This window comes from Lepidochelys kempii, chromosome 1, assembly GCF_965140265.1.
Source record: "Lepidochelys kempii isolate rLepKem1 chromosome 1, rLepKem1.hap2, whole genome shotgun sequence".
Lineage (NCBI taxonomy): Eukaryota > Metazoa > Chordata > Testudines > Cheloniidae > Lepidochelys > Lepidochelys kempii.
Window position 1 is genome coordinate 207,569,074 of NC_133256.1, and position 17,760 is coordinate 207,586,833.

Here is a 17,760-nt window from a genome sequence, read left to right on the forward strand (position 1 = left end):
ACTTGAGACCATTACTCCTTGTCCTGTCATCTGCTATCACTGAGAATAGTCTAGATCCATCTTCTTTGGAACCCCCTTTCAGGTAGTTGAAAGCAGCTATCAAATCCCCCCTCATTCTTCTCTTCCGTAGACTAAAAAATCCCAGTTCCCTCAGCCTCTCCTCATAAGTCATGCGTTCCAGACCCCTAATCATTTTTGTTGCCCTTCGCTAGACTCTCTCCAATTTTTCCACATCCTTCTTGTAGTGTGGGGCCCAAAACTGGACACAGTACTCCAGATGAGGCCTCACCAATGTCGAATAGAGGGGAACGATCACGTCCCTCGATCTGCTGGCAATGCCCCTACTTATATACCCCAAAATGCCATTGGCCTTCTTGGCAACAAGGGCACTCTGTTGACTGATATCCAGCTTCTCGTCCACTGTCACCCCTAGGTCCTTCTCTGCAGAACTGCTGCCTAGCCATTCGGTCCCTAGACTGTAGCAGTGCATTGGATTCTTGCTTCCTAAGTGCAGGACTCTGCACTTGTCCTTGTTGAACCTCATCAGATTTCTTTTGGCCTAATCCTCCAATTTGTCTAGGTCCCTCTGTATCCTATCCCTACCCTCCAGCATATCTACCACTCCTCTCAGTTTAGTGTCATCCGCAAACTTGCTGAAGGTGCAATCCACACCATCCTCCAGATCATTAATGAAGATATTGAACAAAACTGGCCGCAGGACCGACCCTTGGGGCACTCCGCTAGATACCGGCTGCCAACTAGACATGGAGCCATTGATCACTACCCATTGAGCCTGACAATCTAGCCAACTTTCTACCCACCTTGTAGTGCATCCATCCAGCCCATACTTCTTTAACTTGCTGACAAGAATACTGTGGGAGACCATGTCAAAAGCTTTGCTAAAGTCATGGAACAACATGTCCACTGCTTTCCCCTCATCCACAGAGCCAGTTATCTCGTCATAGAAGGCCATTAGATTAGTCAGGCATGATTTGCCCTTGGTGAATCCATGCTGACTGTTCCTGATCACTTTCCTCTCCTCTAAGTGCTTCAGAATTGATTCCTTGAGGACCTGCTCCATGATTTTTCCAGGGATTGAGGTGAGGCTGACTGGCCTGTAGTTCCCAGGATCCTCCTTCTTCCCTTTTTTAAAGATGGGCACTACATTAGCCTTTTTCCAGTCATCCGGGACCTCCCTCTATCGCCATGAGTTTTCAAAGATAATGGCCAATGGCTCTGCAATCACATCTGCCAATTCCTTTAGGACTCTCAGATGCAACACATCCGGCCCCATGGACTTGTGCTCGTCCAGCTTTTCTAAAAAGTCCCGAAGCACTTCTTTCTCCACAGAGGGCTGGTCACCTCCTCCCCATGCTGTGCTGCCCAGTGCAGTAGTCTAGGAGCTGACCTTGTTCGTGAAGACAGAGGCAAAAAAAGCATTGAGGACATTAGCTTTTTCCACATCCTCTGTCACTAGGTTGCCTCCCTCATTCAGTAAGGGGCCCACACTTTCCTTGGCTTTCTTCTTGTTGCCAACATACCTGAAGAAACCCTTCTTGTTACTCTTAACATCTCTCGCTAGCTGCAACTCCAGGTGTGATTTAGCCTTCCTGATTTCACTCCTGCATGCCCGAGCAATATCTTTATACTCATCCCTGGCCTTTTGTCCAATCTTCCACTTCTTGTAAGCCTCTTTTTTGTGTTTAAGATCAGCAAGGATTTCACTGTTAAGCCAAGCTGGTCACCTGCCATATTTACTATTCTTTCGACACATCGGGATGGTTTGTCCCTGTAACCACAATAAGGATTCTTTAAAATACAGCCAGCTCTCCTGGATTCCTGGATAAATAAATCAAATAAATTGGTTAGTCTCTAAGGTGCCACAAGTACTCCTTTTCTTTTTCCCCCCTCATGTTATTCTCCCAGAGGATCCTGCCCATCAGTTCCCGGAGAGAATCAAAGTCTGCTTTTCTGAAGTCCAGGGTCTGTATTCTGCTGCTTTCCTTTCTTCCTTGTGTCAGGATCCTGAACTCGACCATCTCATGGTCACTGCCTCCCAGGTTCCCATCCACTTTTGCTTCCCCTACTAATTCTGCCCGGTTTGTGAGCAGCAGGTCAAGAAGAGCTCTACCCCTAGTTGGTTCCTCCAGCACTTGCACCAGGAAATTGTCCCCTACATTTTCCAAAAACTTCCTGGATTGTCTGTGCACTGCTGTATTGTTCTCCCAGCAGATATCAGGATGATTGAAGTTGCCCATGAGAACCAGGGCATGCGATCTAGTAGCTTCTGCGATTTGGCGGAAGAAAGTCTCGTCCACCTCATCCCCCTGGTCCGGTGGCCTATAGTAGACTCCCACCACAACATCACCCTTGTTGCTCACGCTTCTAAACATTAATCCAGAGACTCTCAGGTTTTTCTGCAGTTTCATACTTCAGCTCTGAGCAGTCATACTGCTCCCTTACATACAGTGCAACTCCCCCACCTTTTCTGGCCTCCCTGTCCTTCCTGAACAGTTTATACCCATCCATGACAGTACTCCAGTCATGCGAGTTATCCCACCAAGTCTCTGTTATTCCAATCACATCATAATTCCCTGACTTTGCCAGGACCTCCAGTTCTCCCTGCTTGTTTCCCAGGCTTTGTGCATTTGTATATAGGCACTTGAGATAACCTGCTGATCGCCCCTCATTCTCAGTATGAGGCAGGAGCCCTCCCCTCTCACACGCTCCTGCTCATGCTTCTTCCCGTTATCCCGCTTCCCCACTTACCTCAGGGCTTTGGTCTCCTTCCCCTGGTGAACCTAGTTTAAAGCCCTCCTCACTAGGTTAGCCAGTCTGCTCGCGAAGATGCTCTTCCCTCTCTTCATTAGGTGGAGCCCGTCTCTGCCTAGCACTCCTCCTTCTTGGAACACCATCCCATGCTCAAAGAATCCAAAGCCTTCTCTCCGACACCACCTGCGTGGTGACACTCAGAGACACCATGCACACAGGGCATGGCCACACTGCAGCTTAGCCCAGGCTGTGATTTGGGTGTGAGCCCAAGCGCCCCTTCTGTCCACACACAAATTGGTCTGACCCGGGGCAGCAAGCACGCGGGACACGGGTCTTAGGATGCTGCCAGAGGGGTGGGCCAGAGCCTGAGTCCGGCTGTGACTCAGGTCCAAGCCCTGTCATTTTGTCGTGTGGACGCAGCTCAAACCACAGAGCTGAGTCAGAAGGTCTGCGCACTGCAGTATGGACCTGTTAGCACGGCTGTGAGACCCGGGCCCAGCGATGGCAAGCCCACGTTTACACATCCACTATGATCTGCACATTTCCCAGAGTCACTACCTTTGATAGCAGCAGCTCAATGATTGCGTTGGCTACTTGCATCACAGTAACCCCCACAGTAGATTTGCCCACTCCAAATTGATTACCAACTGACCGGTAGCTGTCTGGCGTTGCAAGCTTCCACAGGGCTATTGCCACTCGTTTGTGAACTATGAGGGCTGCTCTCATCTTGGTATTATTGTGCTTCCGGGCAGGGGAAAGCAAGTCACAAAACTTTCCATGAAAGTGCCCTTACGCATGTGAAAGTTTCGGAGCCACTGAGAATCATCCCAAACCTGCAACACTATGCGGTCCCACCACTCTCTGCTTGTTTCCTGTGCCCAGAATCAGCGTTCCACGGCATGAGCCTGCCCCAGTAACACCATTATCTCCAAATTGCTGGGGATCGCGGTTTTAGAGAAATCTGTGTTCATGTCCTCATCACTCTCATCACCGTGCTGCTGTCGCCTCCTCACCTGGTTTTTCGGGTGCTGGTTGTGCATAAACTGCACGATAATGTGCGAGATGTTTACGATGGTCATAACTGCTGCGGTGAGCTGAATGGTGAGCTCCATGCTTGCTGTGCTATGGCGTCTGCTCTGGTAATCCAGGGAAAAGGGTGCAAAATGATTGTTTGCTGTTGCTTTCACGGAGGGAGGGAGGGTTGACTAACAATATTTACCCATAACCACCCGTGACAATTTTTTGGCCCCATCAGGCATTGGGAGCTCAGCGCAGAATTCCAATGGGCTGCGGGAACTGTGGGATAGCTACCCACAGTGCACCGCTCAGAATGTCGACGCTTGCCACGGTACTGTGGATGCACACTGCCGAATTAATGTGCTTAAGTGTGGACACATGCACTCAACTTTATACAATCTGTTCCCAAAAATCGACTTCTGTAAAGTCAGAGTAATATTGTAGTGTAGACATGGCCTCGGTGACCGCATTCCTCTTACCTTCACTGCTTTCTCTGATTGAATAGGGCGAAGAAGGGCTTCGAGAAGTTTTGCAGATTTTACATGAAGAATTTTATTTGTCAATGGCCCTGACTGGTAAGATTTTTTTGCTATTTGATTAGTAATTGATGAGAAGCTGTATTGCCACCTTAGAGTGAGCACAAAGGCGCCACATGCAAACAGATGGATCAAATCAAAGTGAGGGGGTTTGTAAAAGGGCCGCTTAGTGCAGGGGTGGGCAAACTATGGCCCGTGGGCCACATCCGTCAGGCCACCGTCCTGCCTGGCCCCTGAGCTCCCAGCCGGGGAGGCTAGCCCCCAGCCCCTCCCCCGCTCTCCCCTGTCCTTCACAGCCATGCTGTCGCGCAGGCAGGGCGGCTTGTGCCCGCCCACCTCTCAGGCTTTCAAATAAGCCTGTCCTGCTGCTCTGAACAGTCTGGTAAGGGTAAGGGTATGGGGGGAGGGCAGGAGGTCCCAGGGGGCAGTCAGGGACAGGGGGTGGTTGGATGTGGCGGAGGTTTGGGGGGGGCAGTCAGGATACAGGGAGCAGGGGGATTGGTTAGGGGGTGGGGTCCTGGGATTCGGGGGGGGGGGGACAGGGAGCATGGGGGGTTGGATAGGGGGTGGGGTACCGGGGGGGTGGTTAGGGGTGGGGGGTCCCGGGAGGGGGCAGTCAGGGGACAAGGAGCAGGGGGGCTTGGATGGGTTGGATGTTCTGAGGGGGGCAGTCAGGGGGAGGAGGCAAGGCTATATCGGGAGGCACAGCCTTCCCTACCCAGCCCTCCATACCGTTTCACAACCCTGATGTGACCCTCGGGACAAAAAGTTTGCCCACCCTTGGTTCTGTGCAACAAAAATCATTCTATTCACAGAAATTCAGGCTGGGAACCTGTTGCTTTATATGAATGCATCAAAACAGAGTGGGTAGAAAAACTCTCACTGAGTCAAATAGGAAGTAAGACAGGGGTACAGCCTGGCTCCATCCCATAGTACTCTGGGCAACCCAATTAACCCTATCATGTAAGCACCTGAAGGATAATAGGGTTATAAGGAATAGTCAGCATGGATTTGTCAAGCCAAATCAACTTAATTTCCTTCTTTGACAAGGTTACTGGCCTAGTGGATGGGGAGAAGCCCTAGGCATGATATACCTTGATTTTAGCAAGGCTTTTGACACGGTTCTGAATTCTCATAAGCCAACCAGGGAAACATGGTCTAGATGAAATTACTATAAGGTGGGTGCACAACTGTAGAATGTATGCAAAAAGTGCTTTTCAATGGCTTGTTGTCCAACTGGGAGGGCACATCTAGTGGAGTCTCACGGGGGTCAGTTCTAGGTCCAGCACTATTCAATATTTTCATTAATGACTTGGATAATGGAGAGGAGAATATGCTTATAAAATTTACAGATGACACCAAGCAGGGAGGGGTTGCAAGCACTTTGGAGGACAGGTTTAAAATTCAAAATGACCATGACAAATTGGACAGTTGGTCTGCATTCAACATGATAAAATCCAACAAAGACAAGTGCAAAGTACTTCACTTAGGAAGGAAAAATCAAATACACAATGACAAAATGAGGAATAACTATGAAGATGGTCGTACTGCTGAAAAGGATCTGGGGGTTATAGCAGTTCACAAACTGAATATGAGGGAATGCAGCTGCAAAAAGGGCTAATATGATTCTGAGGTGTATTAACAGGAGTGTTGTATGTAAGACACAGGAGATAATTGTCCCGCTCTACTCAGCACTGGTGTGGTCCCAGCTGGAGTCCTGTGTCCAATTCTGGGCACCACACTTTAGAAAAGATTGGACAAAGTGGAAAAAGTGCAGAGGAGAGCAACAAAAATGATAGAAGGTTTAGAAAACCTGACCAATGAGGAAAGGTTAAAAAAACTGGGCATATTTAGTCTTGAGACAAGAAGACTGAAGGAGGACTTAATAACAGTCTTCCAATATGAAAATGGCTTTTATAAAGAGGACAGTGATCAATGTTCTCCATAACCACTGAAGGTAGCACAAGATGTGATTGGCTTAATCTGCAGCATGGGAGATTTAGGTTAGATATTAGAAAAAACTTTCTAACTCTAAGGGTAGCTAAGCTCTAGAACAGGCTTCCGAAGGAGGACGTGGTCCCCATCATTGGAAGCTTTTAAAAATAAGTAGGAGAAACACCTGTCAGCAATGATCTAGGTTTACTTGGCCCTGCAACAGTGCAGGGGACTGGGCTTGATGACTACTCGAGGTCCCTTCCAGTCTTCCATTTCTATGATTCTGTGACCACTTTACTACAAGGGTATAGAGATTAGATCAGAGGATTGGGGATCAGGATTAAAGCATTAGAACCATGCTGGTTTCAGTTAGGGTTCATGAAAACCCTTTTTCATTTTTGCTTCCCATGGGTTCACACACTTTGCGTTTTGTGTACCAATGGAATCAAAATGTCAGTGAGAAAGTGGGCTGAAGGTACTTTTTCACCTGGTTTGGGTTGAAACCAAGCAAAACCACTGACCAATGCTAAGCAAAAATTGGAATTTCCATCCTGCAGGAAATTCTGATATTTCAACATTTTGTTTCATCCTAAATTGGAATGCACCGTAGTTCACTAGTACCGTTGCTCAGGCGGCAGCAGTGCATATTGCAGCGCTGATGGTGTTGGCTGTTACAATTGCATATAATATGATTTATTTTTATCTTTTTCCTTTAAAAAACAAAGAATTTACAATCTGGAAGTTACATTTAAAGTAAATTATGTAGTTTGCAAAGTCAAGCGCTTGAACGTTAGGAAATGCCAGAATTAAGGATGTCCATGCCACCTTAATTTGGCCCCCTTGTGCGTATAGATTCTGATAGATTTAACTATCTCATCACAGACTGTACTGTTTTTGCACAGGATCCATGTCTCATTCAGTGCACAGCATGGGTGATGCTGAGGGAATGAGACAGCTGCTCAGTACTTTTTTTTGTGATTTCTGGTCAATGTGTGGCCCCAGGCCTTGTTTACTGCACACCGTCCAAACCCCGGACTGGACACTCAATTATTTATTTCCTCATGGGCTTTTCTGTGGCCCTCACCATCGTAGTATTGGAATGTTTTGAAAACATTAATTTCCCTGTAAGAGAAGAAAATATCATCACTTCCACTTTACACATGGGAGAACAGAAACAAACAAACTAAGACAACACATTGAAACTTTGGCAAGGCCTAGAAATCCATGATCATTCCACCAGAGCACATAACCTTACTGCCAAAAAGATTGAGCAGCCACTAGTTTCATTAACATCAGTTACAGTCAGGAATGCTCAGGAGTTTGAAAATCACACCCCAGGTCTCTCAAGTTAGGCTTACAGAAAATAAGAGATACACAATTATTGGCCACCTGCAAAACTTTTCGTTTAAGTCTATTTGCACAGCATTATAGCGGAAGTCTGCCAGCTGGCCAGGGATAAAAATCCATATCTGGGCAGCTGTCTTAACTACGAGCCCATCCTTTCCTTGCCTGCATGTGTTTGCCTCTACACCATCCATCCTGTGCACTGAGTGAGGCATTTTTGCCTGTGGAAATAATAGTACAGTATGTGATCACGTACTTAAAGACTGTACCATAATGCATGTGCCCAAGGGGGCCAAATTTAAATTATGCAGTCAGTCTTAATTCTGGCATTTCCTAACTTTTGAGTGCTTGATTTTTGCAAACTTAATATTATTTATAAAGTAGGTTTTTGGTATGTAATTATTATTTATGGTACATTAGTGTCTAGAATCCTCAACATGCTAGGTGCTGTACCTACACATAGAAAACTCTGGCGAGTTTACAAGCTAAAACAAGAGTTTTATTGTCCCCATTTTATAGATGGAGAACTGAGACAGAGTAAGTGGCTTGCTCATGGTCACACAGGAAGTCTATAGCACAGCCAGACCTCCCAAGACTTAGCTCAGTGCCTTAATCATAGACCATTCTTTCTCTCAATCATCATTTTAAACCCTGTATTTTATTTCAGGCTGTCAAAATGTCTCAGAAATCGGACGACACCTGGTTCAGTTCTCCAAGCTTTAAATGGTTCATGCAATGCCCACCAACAAGACACATGGAAGCAGCTCCTGCTAACTATCAAAGCCTTGAGTGTCCTCAGTAACAGACTCCCAGCTGTGTAACCCTCCCACTGTCCCCCGACAAGCACACCCCGTTCCCCTCTGAGCTGTTGAAATGTCCTCCCCCACATAAAAACAAGTGAAACTATCAGGATGTGTGCATAACATCACTGCATGTCCTTATCATCACAACCCCCCCCCCCCCCCCTCCACACACACCCTACGCAGACCCCTCTACTTTAAGGCTAAGCTTGGACACAGCAGGGGTCAGGCCTTATTTCTGTATAGAGCACCATGCATACCTATGGCTCTGTATAAATAATCGTTTGGTCACCCTGTGGTCTCCTTATTTGTGGATCAGTGCAGCCATATGGGGTCGCTGAATAATGATACTGGCATAAGCTTAGTTTAACAACAGGTATTTGTTTTTGGAATAGGATACAGAACATCCTGCTGCTGGTACAAATAGTTTCCATCTCTCTCTGAAGCAGAAAATACACTCTTCTATTGCCTCTCAGAGTTACTTCTGGAGACGCGGTCTTTCCATCCTGTCTGGGAGGAGCCACCGCCTTTGGGGGTCTGCCTGTGGCTGTGCCATGCACACAGACCCAACCAGCACACTGCCTCTATTAAATAACTAATAATAATGAGCTATCTTTTTACCACTCTTCCCATGTTCTTTTTCCTCTATCCCGTTTCTCCCTTCCCACAATTGTCTGCTTCCCTTCCATCCCACCTCATCCAGAGTATAGCCATTTGCTACTTTCCCCCTGTATCATCCCTCTTCCTCCTTTCTTCTATACCCCACTTTGGGACTGTCCGTAAATTACATCATGCATTAATGGCTGGGAGGGTGGGTCTTTAATTTTGTGTGTTTGTTTCAGTGTTACAAGTGGTAGGTGGGTCTTGAAAAATCAACAAAAAATGTGTTATGTAATTTATGGACAGACCTTTCTCTCCCTCCATGTCTTCTGTCTCCCCTCTGCCCAGAATGTTGTTTCTTTATTTCCTTTTGCCTTCCCCCATGTCCTCTCTCTTCCTTCTTTCAGGAACAAGACATTCCATCCTTTTAAATTATCCAGAGGCTGTTGACTGGGATGATGCTTCTTCCCACTTATTGTCACATTTTGCTTTTTAGGCCTTGGCTACCTGCACAGTTGCATGGGTTGAACTAAAGTTGATAATTTATATTGATATAGTTACAGTGATGAAAACCCATGTGGACACTCATATTTTGTTGTACGTGGGACTTACTTTGGTCTAGCTTAAGTCAGCTGGGAATTGGTTTAAACTAAACTGAAATAAGCCAATCTACACCAAAATAAAGAATGTTCACAGGGTTTTAAGTGAACTGGGTTAACTAACTGTGATGGTTCTCATTTGATGGTTCTCAGGGTGCCCAGGACTGTGTGTCTCCTCATTACCCCCTGCCTCTAGCAGGAGGTAGCCTAGCCTGTGCTAGCTGGGTATTAGCTCCCTAATGCCACCAGCCTTTCAGTCACTCAAGCACTGTCCTCCGGGCTATGACAGACCTGTCTTCCCTTGCAGGTTAACTGTAGGTGTACCCCAGTCCCTGAGTCCCTTTGAATCATTCCCCTGTGATACTCAGCCCTTGACACTGGCTACTCACAGAAATCCCAGATCCTTTCCCCCCAAGAGAGCAGTGTAACCCAGTTTATTAATTTTACCTTAAATCACCACTTCTGTATAACACACAGCACTTGTGACCACTTAAAATAAAACAAAAGAAGGTTTATTTAAGAAAGAATAGAGACAAGAGAGAGTGGTGGAAACAAATAGTTACAATATAAAACAAAATCATAAAATGTGAACCAGGATCTATACTTATTCATGGTTACTTCTCCTATCTAATAAAGTAGGGTTTCCTCCACCCCCACCTCCCAAAATCCACAAATTCTGTTGCGGAGCTGGTTGGATTCACGAGAACCAGAATCCAGCTTTTCATGAGAACATCAGTACCTGTGAGAAAACATCCCTGCTCCCCAAGATGACTCTTCAGTGAAAGGATCCAGGGGGTCTTTCCCCCTCCTCTGGTATACTGAAACAGGCTTTTGTCTTTATTCATAAACAGGGTGAACCTCTGTTTGTTGTAATGTTCCTTTTCTACCTTCCAGTGGTTTTGATTGTTTGCACACTAATACATGTCCCTAGAAGCCTTTCTCCTTTCCCTTCCTTCCACATTTGCCACACACTTGGTGCCAGGGCAGGGGGATGGAGGCATCCACAGGGGAGGGATTCAGCATGAGGACTGCATGAGGCACATTTGCCCTATTCTGCCACTCATAGGGCCTGATTGCATGGGCCACCCACCCAACCATAGAGTTGTCCAAGCTGCTCCTGGAATGCAGGCCAGGGTACTGCAGAGGGAACACAGGCCATGGTGTGGGTGCAGCAGGAGCCAGGACTCTTGCAGATAGTAGAGACAGCAACTGCTCAGCCAGCTCTTTCTCTGTTGTGCTCGATCTTCCTCCCTTAACCATTGTATCTGTTCAAGGAACTGTAAAGTGAGGGCCTGCTCCTGCATCACTACCCTGTCCTCAAGGCACAAAGCTAGCCTCAGTCTTTTCCACTTGCCTCCTACATGTCTTTCCTCTTGTCACCAGTCCCTTTGCCTTTGGTACTCGACCTGGTTGTTGAGTCCTGTCCAGAACTTCAGTCACAAGTTCATCCCAGAAATCCTTCCTCTTGGAATGGTCGGTGAAGGTACGATGAGCCCTCTGCCGTGAGGGCGAGCTGTGGAGGTTCTGAAGCCTGTAGAGGTCGAGGGGCCTGCAATAGGAGAAGACACTGAGGGTTACTGTCTCAAATGTGTCAGTGCACGAGCACAGAAACAATTGTTTTGGACTTTCCAGGGCAGAAAACGTTACTTTTGGAACCTGAACTTCAGTGTATTGGCAGAGGGCTGCTTTAGACCACAGAGGCTCACTGGAAACAGCCAGATTAAAGATGCTGAGAGAATGGTATGTTAAAAATCACAACTTTAATAAAAAAATCAACAAAATGGAGTTTTGGGGGAGGTTGGTCGCCATGCTGCATAAGCCTTTTCTATCGCTTCAGGCCTTGGACATTCTGGGGGCCATAACAGTTCTTGTGGTGCCCAACTGGCAAAGAGAGGTGTTATTCCAAGCTGCTGGTGGGAAACCAGGTGTGTTTGTCACCGAAGTATTCAAATGTATGGCGACTGAACAGCACATCTATGTGTGGTGTTGTTACCCGGGGTTCTTTCAACCCAAAGCTGTCAGTAACTTTTACTCTATGCAAGGTGGTGTCAGGAAATAAATCAGGGGAGGCATGGCCGTCCAACCGATAGATGGCTGGCACAGACAGGACAACACAAGAGTGCTTTCACTTAAAGCTAAACTTTACTTAGTCTCAAGCACTTACACACACGTCCTCATCAGGTTAGTAAAACACCCCCAACCCGTGATAATTACCGAAGCTGAGTGTGGCTCTCAAGTGGCACAGCAGCAGCCCATCTGCCAGTGGGGAACACAAGATGCATCCAGAGGGAGAGTCCAGTCCCAAAGAGTCCTCCCTACTTCAAGCTTTCCCCCCTTATTGATACATTAGTAATAGAATGACATGTCCCTTAAAGAAAACTTGTTAAACAAGCAGTTTCAATGGTCAAGCAAGAGGCTTTCTTCTGATTATTGATTAACCAGGTGTGGGTTTTTCCAGAGTTTGCAGCCTTGAAGCCCCAACAGACATTCCTGGGGCACATCCTGCCCTTCTAAAATGCACGTATCAGCAACTTCAACACAATCCTTATCAGGAAGAATGCAGGGTCAAGCTGCCCTTTCTGTGGCACCCAAAACCCCCTCCTCTCCTGCCTTGGTCAAACTGAGGCTGTGACATGGCCAATTTACAGCCTGCTGACTTGACTTCTGTCAAGGTTCCTCCCCCACTCTGAACTCTAGGGTACAGATGTGGGGACCTGCATGAAAAACCTCCTAAGCTTATCTTTACCAGCTTAGGTCAAAACTTCCCCAAGGTACAAAATATTCCACCCGTTGTCCTTGGACTGGCTGCTACCACCACCAAACTAATACTGGTTACTGGGGAAGAGCTGTTTGGACGCGTCCTTCCCCCCAAAATACTTCCCAAAACCTTGCACCCCACTTCCTGGACAAGGTTTGGTAAAAAGCCTCACCAATTTGCCTAGGTGACTACAGACCCAGACCCTTGGATCTTAAGAACAATGAACAATCCTCCCAACACTTGCACCCCCCCCTTTCCTGGGAAATGTTGGATAAAAAGCCTCACCAATTTGCATACGTGACCACCGACCCAAACCCTTGGATCTGAGAACAATGAAAAAGCATTCAGTTTTCTTACAAGAAGACTTTTAATAAAAATAGAAGTAAATAGAAATGAAGAAATCCCCCCCTGTAAAATCAGGATGGTAGATATCTTACAGGGTAATTAGATTCAAAAACATAGAGAACCCCTCTAGGCAAAACTTTAAGTTACAAAAAAGATACACAGACAGAAATAGTTATTCTATTCAGCACAATTCTTTTCTCAGCCATTTAAAGAAATCATAATCTAACACATACCTAGCTAGATTACTTACTAAAAGTTCTAAGACTCCATTCCTGGTCTATCCCTGGTAAAGACCAGCATATAGACAGACACACAGACCCTTTGTTTCTCTCCCTCCTCCCAGCTTTTGAAAGTATCTTGTCTCCTCATTGGTCATTTTGGTCAGGTGCCAGCGAGGTTACCTTTAGCTTCTTAACCCTTTACAGGTGAGAGGAGCTTTCCCCTGGCCAGGAAGGATTTCAAAGGGGTTTACCCTTCCCTTTATATTTATGACACGCCCCCCAAATCTCAGCTAGGGTGAAACATTGGCTGGGATTTCTTCCTGGAGCTCTAGGAAAAACAGAGTTAATAAGACACATGCATCTCTAAATATACTACCAAGTACATAGTATTTATACTACCAAGTACATGAGCAGGAGGGGGATTAGGGCTGGGGCAGGGGGTTGGGGAGTGAGAAGAGGCTCAGGGGGTGCAGGCTCCAAGCGGCACTTAACTCAAGTGGCTCCCGGAAGCAGTGGCATGTCCCTTCTCTGGCTCCTATGCGGAGGTGCGGCCAGGAAGTTCTGCACGCTGCCCCATCCGCAGGCACTGCCCCTGCAGCACCCATTGGAGCACGTAGGAGCTGGAGCAGAGCCATGTAAATTATGTAGTTTGCGAAGTCAAGCGCTTGAACGTTAGGAAATGTCAGAATTAAGGAAGTCCATGCCACCTTAATTTGACCCCCTTGTGCGTATGCATTCTCATAGATTTAACTACCTCATCACAGACTGTATGGTTTTTTCCACAGGATCCATGTCTCATTCAGTGCACAGCATGGGTGATGCTGAGGGAATGAGACAGCTGCTCAGTACTTTTTTTGTGATTTCTGGTCAATGTGTGGCCCCAGGCCTTGTTTACTGCACACCGTCCAAACCCTGAACTGGACACACAATTATTTATTTCCTCATGGACTTTTCTGTGGCCCTCACCATCGTAGTATTGGAATGTTTTGAAAACATTAATTTCCCTGTAAGAGAAGAAAATATCATCACTTCCACTTTACACATGGGAGAACAGAAACAAACAAACTAAGACAACACATTGAAACTTTGGCAAGGCCTAGAAATCCGTGATCATTCCACCAGAGCACACAACCTTACTGCCAAAAAGATTGAGCATCCACTACTTTCGTTAACATCAGTTACAGTCAGGAATGTTCAGGAGTTTGAAAATCACGCCCCAGGTATCTCAAGTTAGGCTTGCAGAAAATAAGAGAGACACAATTATTGGCCACCTGCAAAACTTTTCGTTTAAGTCTATTTGCACAGAATTATAGCGGAAGTCTGCCAGCTGGCCAGGGATAAAAATCCATATCTGGGCAGCTGTCTTAACTACGAGCCCATCCTTTCCTTGCCTGCATGTGTTTGCCTCTACACCATCCATCCTGTGCACTGAGTGAGGCATTTTTGCCTGTGGAAATAATAGTACAGTATGTGATCACGTAATTAAAGACTGTATCATAATGCATGTGCCCAAGGGGGCCAAATTTAAATTATGCAGTCAGTCTTAATTCTGGCATTTCCTAACTTTTGAGTGCTTGATTTTTGCAAACTTAATATTATTTATAAAGTAGGTTTTCGGCATGTAATTATTATTTATGGTACATTAGTGTCCAGAATCCTCAACATGCTAGGTCAGGGGTGGGCAAACTATGGCCCACCAGACCGTCCTGCCCGGCCCCTGAACTCCCCTCCGGGGAGGCTAGCCGTGGCCCCTCCCCCGCTGTTCCCTCTCCTCTGCAGTTACGCCACCGCGTGGGCAGCGCAACTTGTACCCGCCCACCTCCCAGGCTTTCAGATAAGCCTGTCCTGCTGCTCTGAGCAGCCTGTTAAGGGTAAGGGGGTGGGGGGAGGGTAGGAGGTTCTGGGCGGCAGTCAGGGGACAGGGGGGCAGTTGGATGGGGTGGAGGTTTGGGGGGGTCAGTCAGGAGACAGGGAGTGGGGGGGTTGGATAGGGGTTGGGGTCCCAAGGTTTGGGGGGGGACAGGGAGCAGCGGAGGGTGGATAGGAGGTAGGATCCCGGAGGGGCAGTTAGGGACAGGGGTCCTGGAAAGGGGCAGTCTGGGGACAAGGAGTGGGGGAGAGATGGATGGGTCGGGGGTCCCAGGGGGCCTGTCAGGGGGCGGGGGTGTGGATAGGGGGCGGGGCAGTCAGAGGACAGGGAGCAGGGTGGGTTGGATAGGGTGTGGAGTTCCCGGGGGGGTGGTTGGGGTGGGGGGTCCCGGGACGGGGCGGTCAGAGGACAAGGAGCAGGGGCGGGTTGGATGGGTTGGGAGAACTGAGGGGGGCAGTCAGGGGGCAGATAGGGGGCAGAGGCCAGACTATTTGGGGAGGCACAGCCTTCCCTACCCAGCCCTCCATACCATTTCACAACCCCGATGTGGCCCTCGGGCCAAAAGGTTTGCCCACCCCTGGTCTAGGGTAGAACTGCTTCTGAGAACCAGACATAACTGTAAACAATTCATTCAATGAACATACAGATGAAGTATGGGCTGGATGAATGCACTATAAGGTGGGTAGAAAGTTGGCTAGATTGTCGGGCTCAACGGGTAGTGATCAATGGCTCCATGTTTAGTTGGCAGCCGGTGTCAAGTGGAGTGCTCCAGGGGTCGGTCTTGGGGCCGGTTTTGTTCAATATCTTCATAAATGATCTGGAGGATGGTGTGGATTGCACTCTCAGCAAATTTGCGGATGATACTAAACTGGGAGGAGTGATAGATACGCTGGAGGGCAGGGATAGGATACAGAGGGACCTAGACAAATTGGAGGATTGGGCCAAAAGAAATCTGATGAGGTTCAGTAAGGATAAGTGCAGGGTCCTGCACTTAGGACGGAAGAACCCAATGCACAGCTACAGACTAGGGACCGAATGGCTAGGCAGCAGTTCTGCGGAAAAGGACCTAGGGGTGACAGTGGACGAGAAGCTGGATATGAGTCAGCAGTGTGCCCTTGTTGCCAAGAAGGCCAATGGCATTTTGGGATGTATAAGTAGGGGCATAGCGAGCAGATCGAGGGACGTGATCGTTCCCCTCTATTCGACATTGGTGAGGCCTCATCTGGAGTACTGTGTCCAGTTTTGGGCCCCACACTACAAGAAGGATGTGGATAAATTGGAGAGAGTCCAGCGAAGGGCAACAAAAATGATTAGGGGGTTGGAACACATGACTTATGAGAAGAGGCTGAGGGAACTGGGATTGTTTAGTCTGAGGAAAAGAAGAATGAGGGGGGATTTGATAGCTGCTTTCAACTACCTGAGAGGTGGTTCCAGAGAAGATGGTTCTAGACTATTCTCAGTGGTAGAAGAGGACAGGACAAGGAGTAATGGTCTCAAGTTGCAGTGGGGGAGGTTTAGGTTGGATATTAGGAAAAACTTTTTCACTAGGAGGGTGGTGAAACACTGGAATGCGTTACCTAGGGAGGTGGTAGAATCTCCTTCCTTAGAAGTTTTTAAGGTCAGGCTTGACAAAGCCCCCTGGCTGGGATGATTTAATTGGGGATTGGTCCTGCTTTGAGCAGGGGGTTGGACTAGATGACCTCCTGAGGTCCCTTCCAACCCTGATATTCTATGATTCTATGAAAGGGCAGAGGGGAGATGGGGTGATAGCTAGAGAAGCAAGTGAAGTCATGGATTTTTTTTTAATATGGGAGAGACTAAAGCATATTTATAGTACAAGGGAAAATAGCAAGGGGAGAGTGAGAGGTTATAAGAACCAGAGTAAGGGAGGGGATAAGAGTGGGCATGCCCAGAGATGGGATGGGGTCACTGGAGCAAGTGGAAGGGTCAGACGAGGTGAGTGGATAAGAAACTTCTGCATCTGTGTTGGGAAAAAGAAGAAGGAGAGCATTGCAGGTGGAAAGAGGGAAGGGAAGATGAACTGATGGGAAGATTTTGTCAGTTCTTCTCTTGGAAGAAATCTGCAAGTTCCTGTGCAGAGAGAAAAGAGGAGGGTGGAGGATTGAATCAAAGGTGGCAAAAAGTCGGCTGAGATTGTGGTGTGGAATTCACTTGGGGACTTATGGGGCTTTAGTGTGCAGCAAGCTGGGGTGTGAATCTACAGTGCACCATCCTGCTGCGCACTAAATGGCCATGTGGACATGGCTGCAACACATTAAAAGTTCTGTAGTGTGCTTTGAGCACTAGATCAAAGTGCACTATGGACCTTGTGGTGCACAGTGTGATGGGGTCCACAATGCTTATTTTAAGTAACTGCTATTTTCTTCTTTTTTGGAAACTTTTAATTTTTCTGCTTGAGTAAGCTGTATATTAATAGGCTACGAGTCAACTCTGTTACCAGGCAGTGACTTTTCATTCAGCTAAAATTATAACACTTTAATGTTGCAATAAGTCTTGGGATGTTTTTCAAAAGCACTGACAGTGAAAATATGTGCAGCTGGAAGGGAGTGAAGAATAGCAGTGATAGCCACTAAGTCACGTATCATGCACAGACTCTGGAGGGGCCTAAAGGAACTTGATCATTGATACTCAGGGCTAACACCCTGGGTGGGTGAAAACTGCATTTGTGGAGTCATCTCCTTTTCTTTTTATATCTATGGAAGGACAAATCTGCTTGGTGATGTATAGTATCACTGGACTGCCAGTAAGGAGACCAGACCGTTTCTAGATCATTGAATGGTCAAATTGCCCACCCCTTAACTCTGATTTTTTGAAAACTACGTTTTCAAAATATCAGGTTTGTAATCCACTGATTTGCTTGGAAAATCTCCAGAGAGGTGCCAAGGGGCAGACAAAGCCAGAACTTATAACCTTGAAGACTCAGGTAAACATGGAGGAAGCTA

The 17,760-nt window shown here is 47.2% G+C and overlaps 2 protein-coding genes across 5 annotated transcripts in view; both read left to right on the forward strand.

Annotated features, from left to right (window-relative positions):
* HAO2 (hydroxyacid oxidase 2) overlaps nucleotides 1-8,513 on the forward strand; it is a 29,188-nt gene extending 20,675 nt beyond the window's left edge. For all 3 annotated transcript variants that reach the window (XM_073310462.1, XM_073310472.1, XM_073310480.1), the window contains 2 exons: nucleotides 4,295-4,364; nucleotides 8,272-8,513. In XM_073310462.1, the coding sequence (XP_073166563.1) occupies nucleotides 4,295-4,364; nucleotides 8,272-8,327 (126 nt within the window). In that variant the 3' untranslated portion in view covers nucleotides 8,328-8,513. The remainder of the gene's footprint in view (nucleotides 1-4,294; nucleotides 4,365-8,271) is intronic.
* A 100-nt stretch (nucleotides 8,514-8,613) lies between these two features.
* The window catches only part of LOC140897605 (3 beta-hydroxysteroid dehydrogenase/Delta 5-->4-isomerase-like), a 37,653-nt gene continuing 28,506 nt past the window's right edge, over nucleotides 8,614-17,760 (forward strand). Inside the window, exon 1 of one of the 2 annotated variants that reach the window (XM_073310425.1) lies at nucleotides 8,614-11,343. The gene's annotated coding sequence lies outside the window, so the exon portion shown is untranslated. Of the gene's footprint in view, nucleotides 11,344-11,438; nucleotides 11,529-17,760 lie in introns of those variants that run through there. The other variant, XM_073310433.1, reaches the window with a different exon arrangement.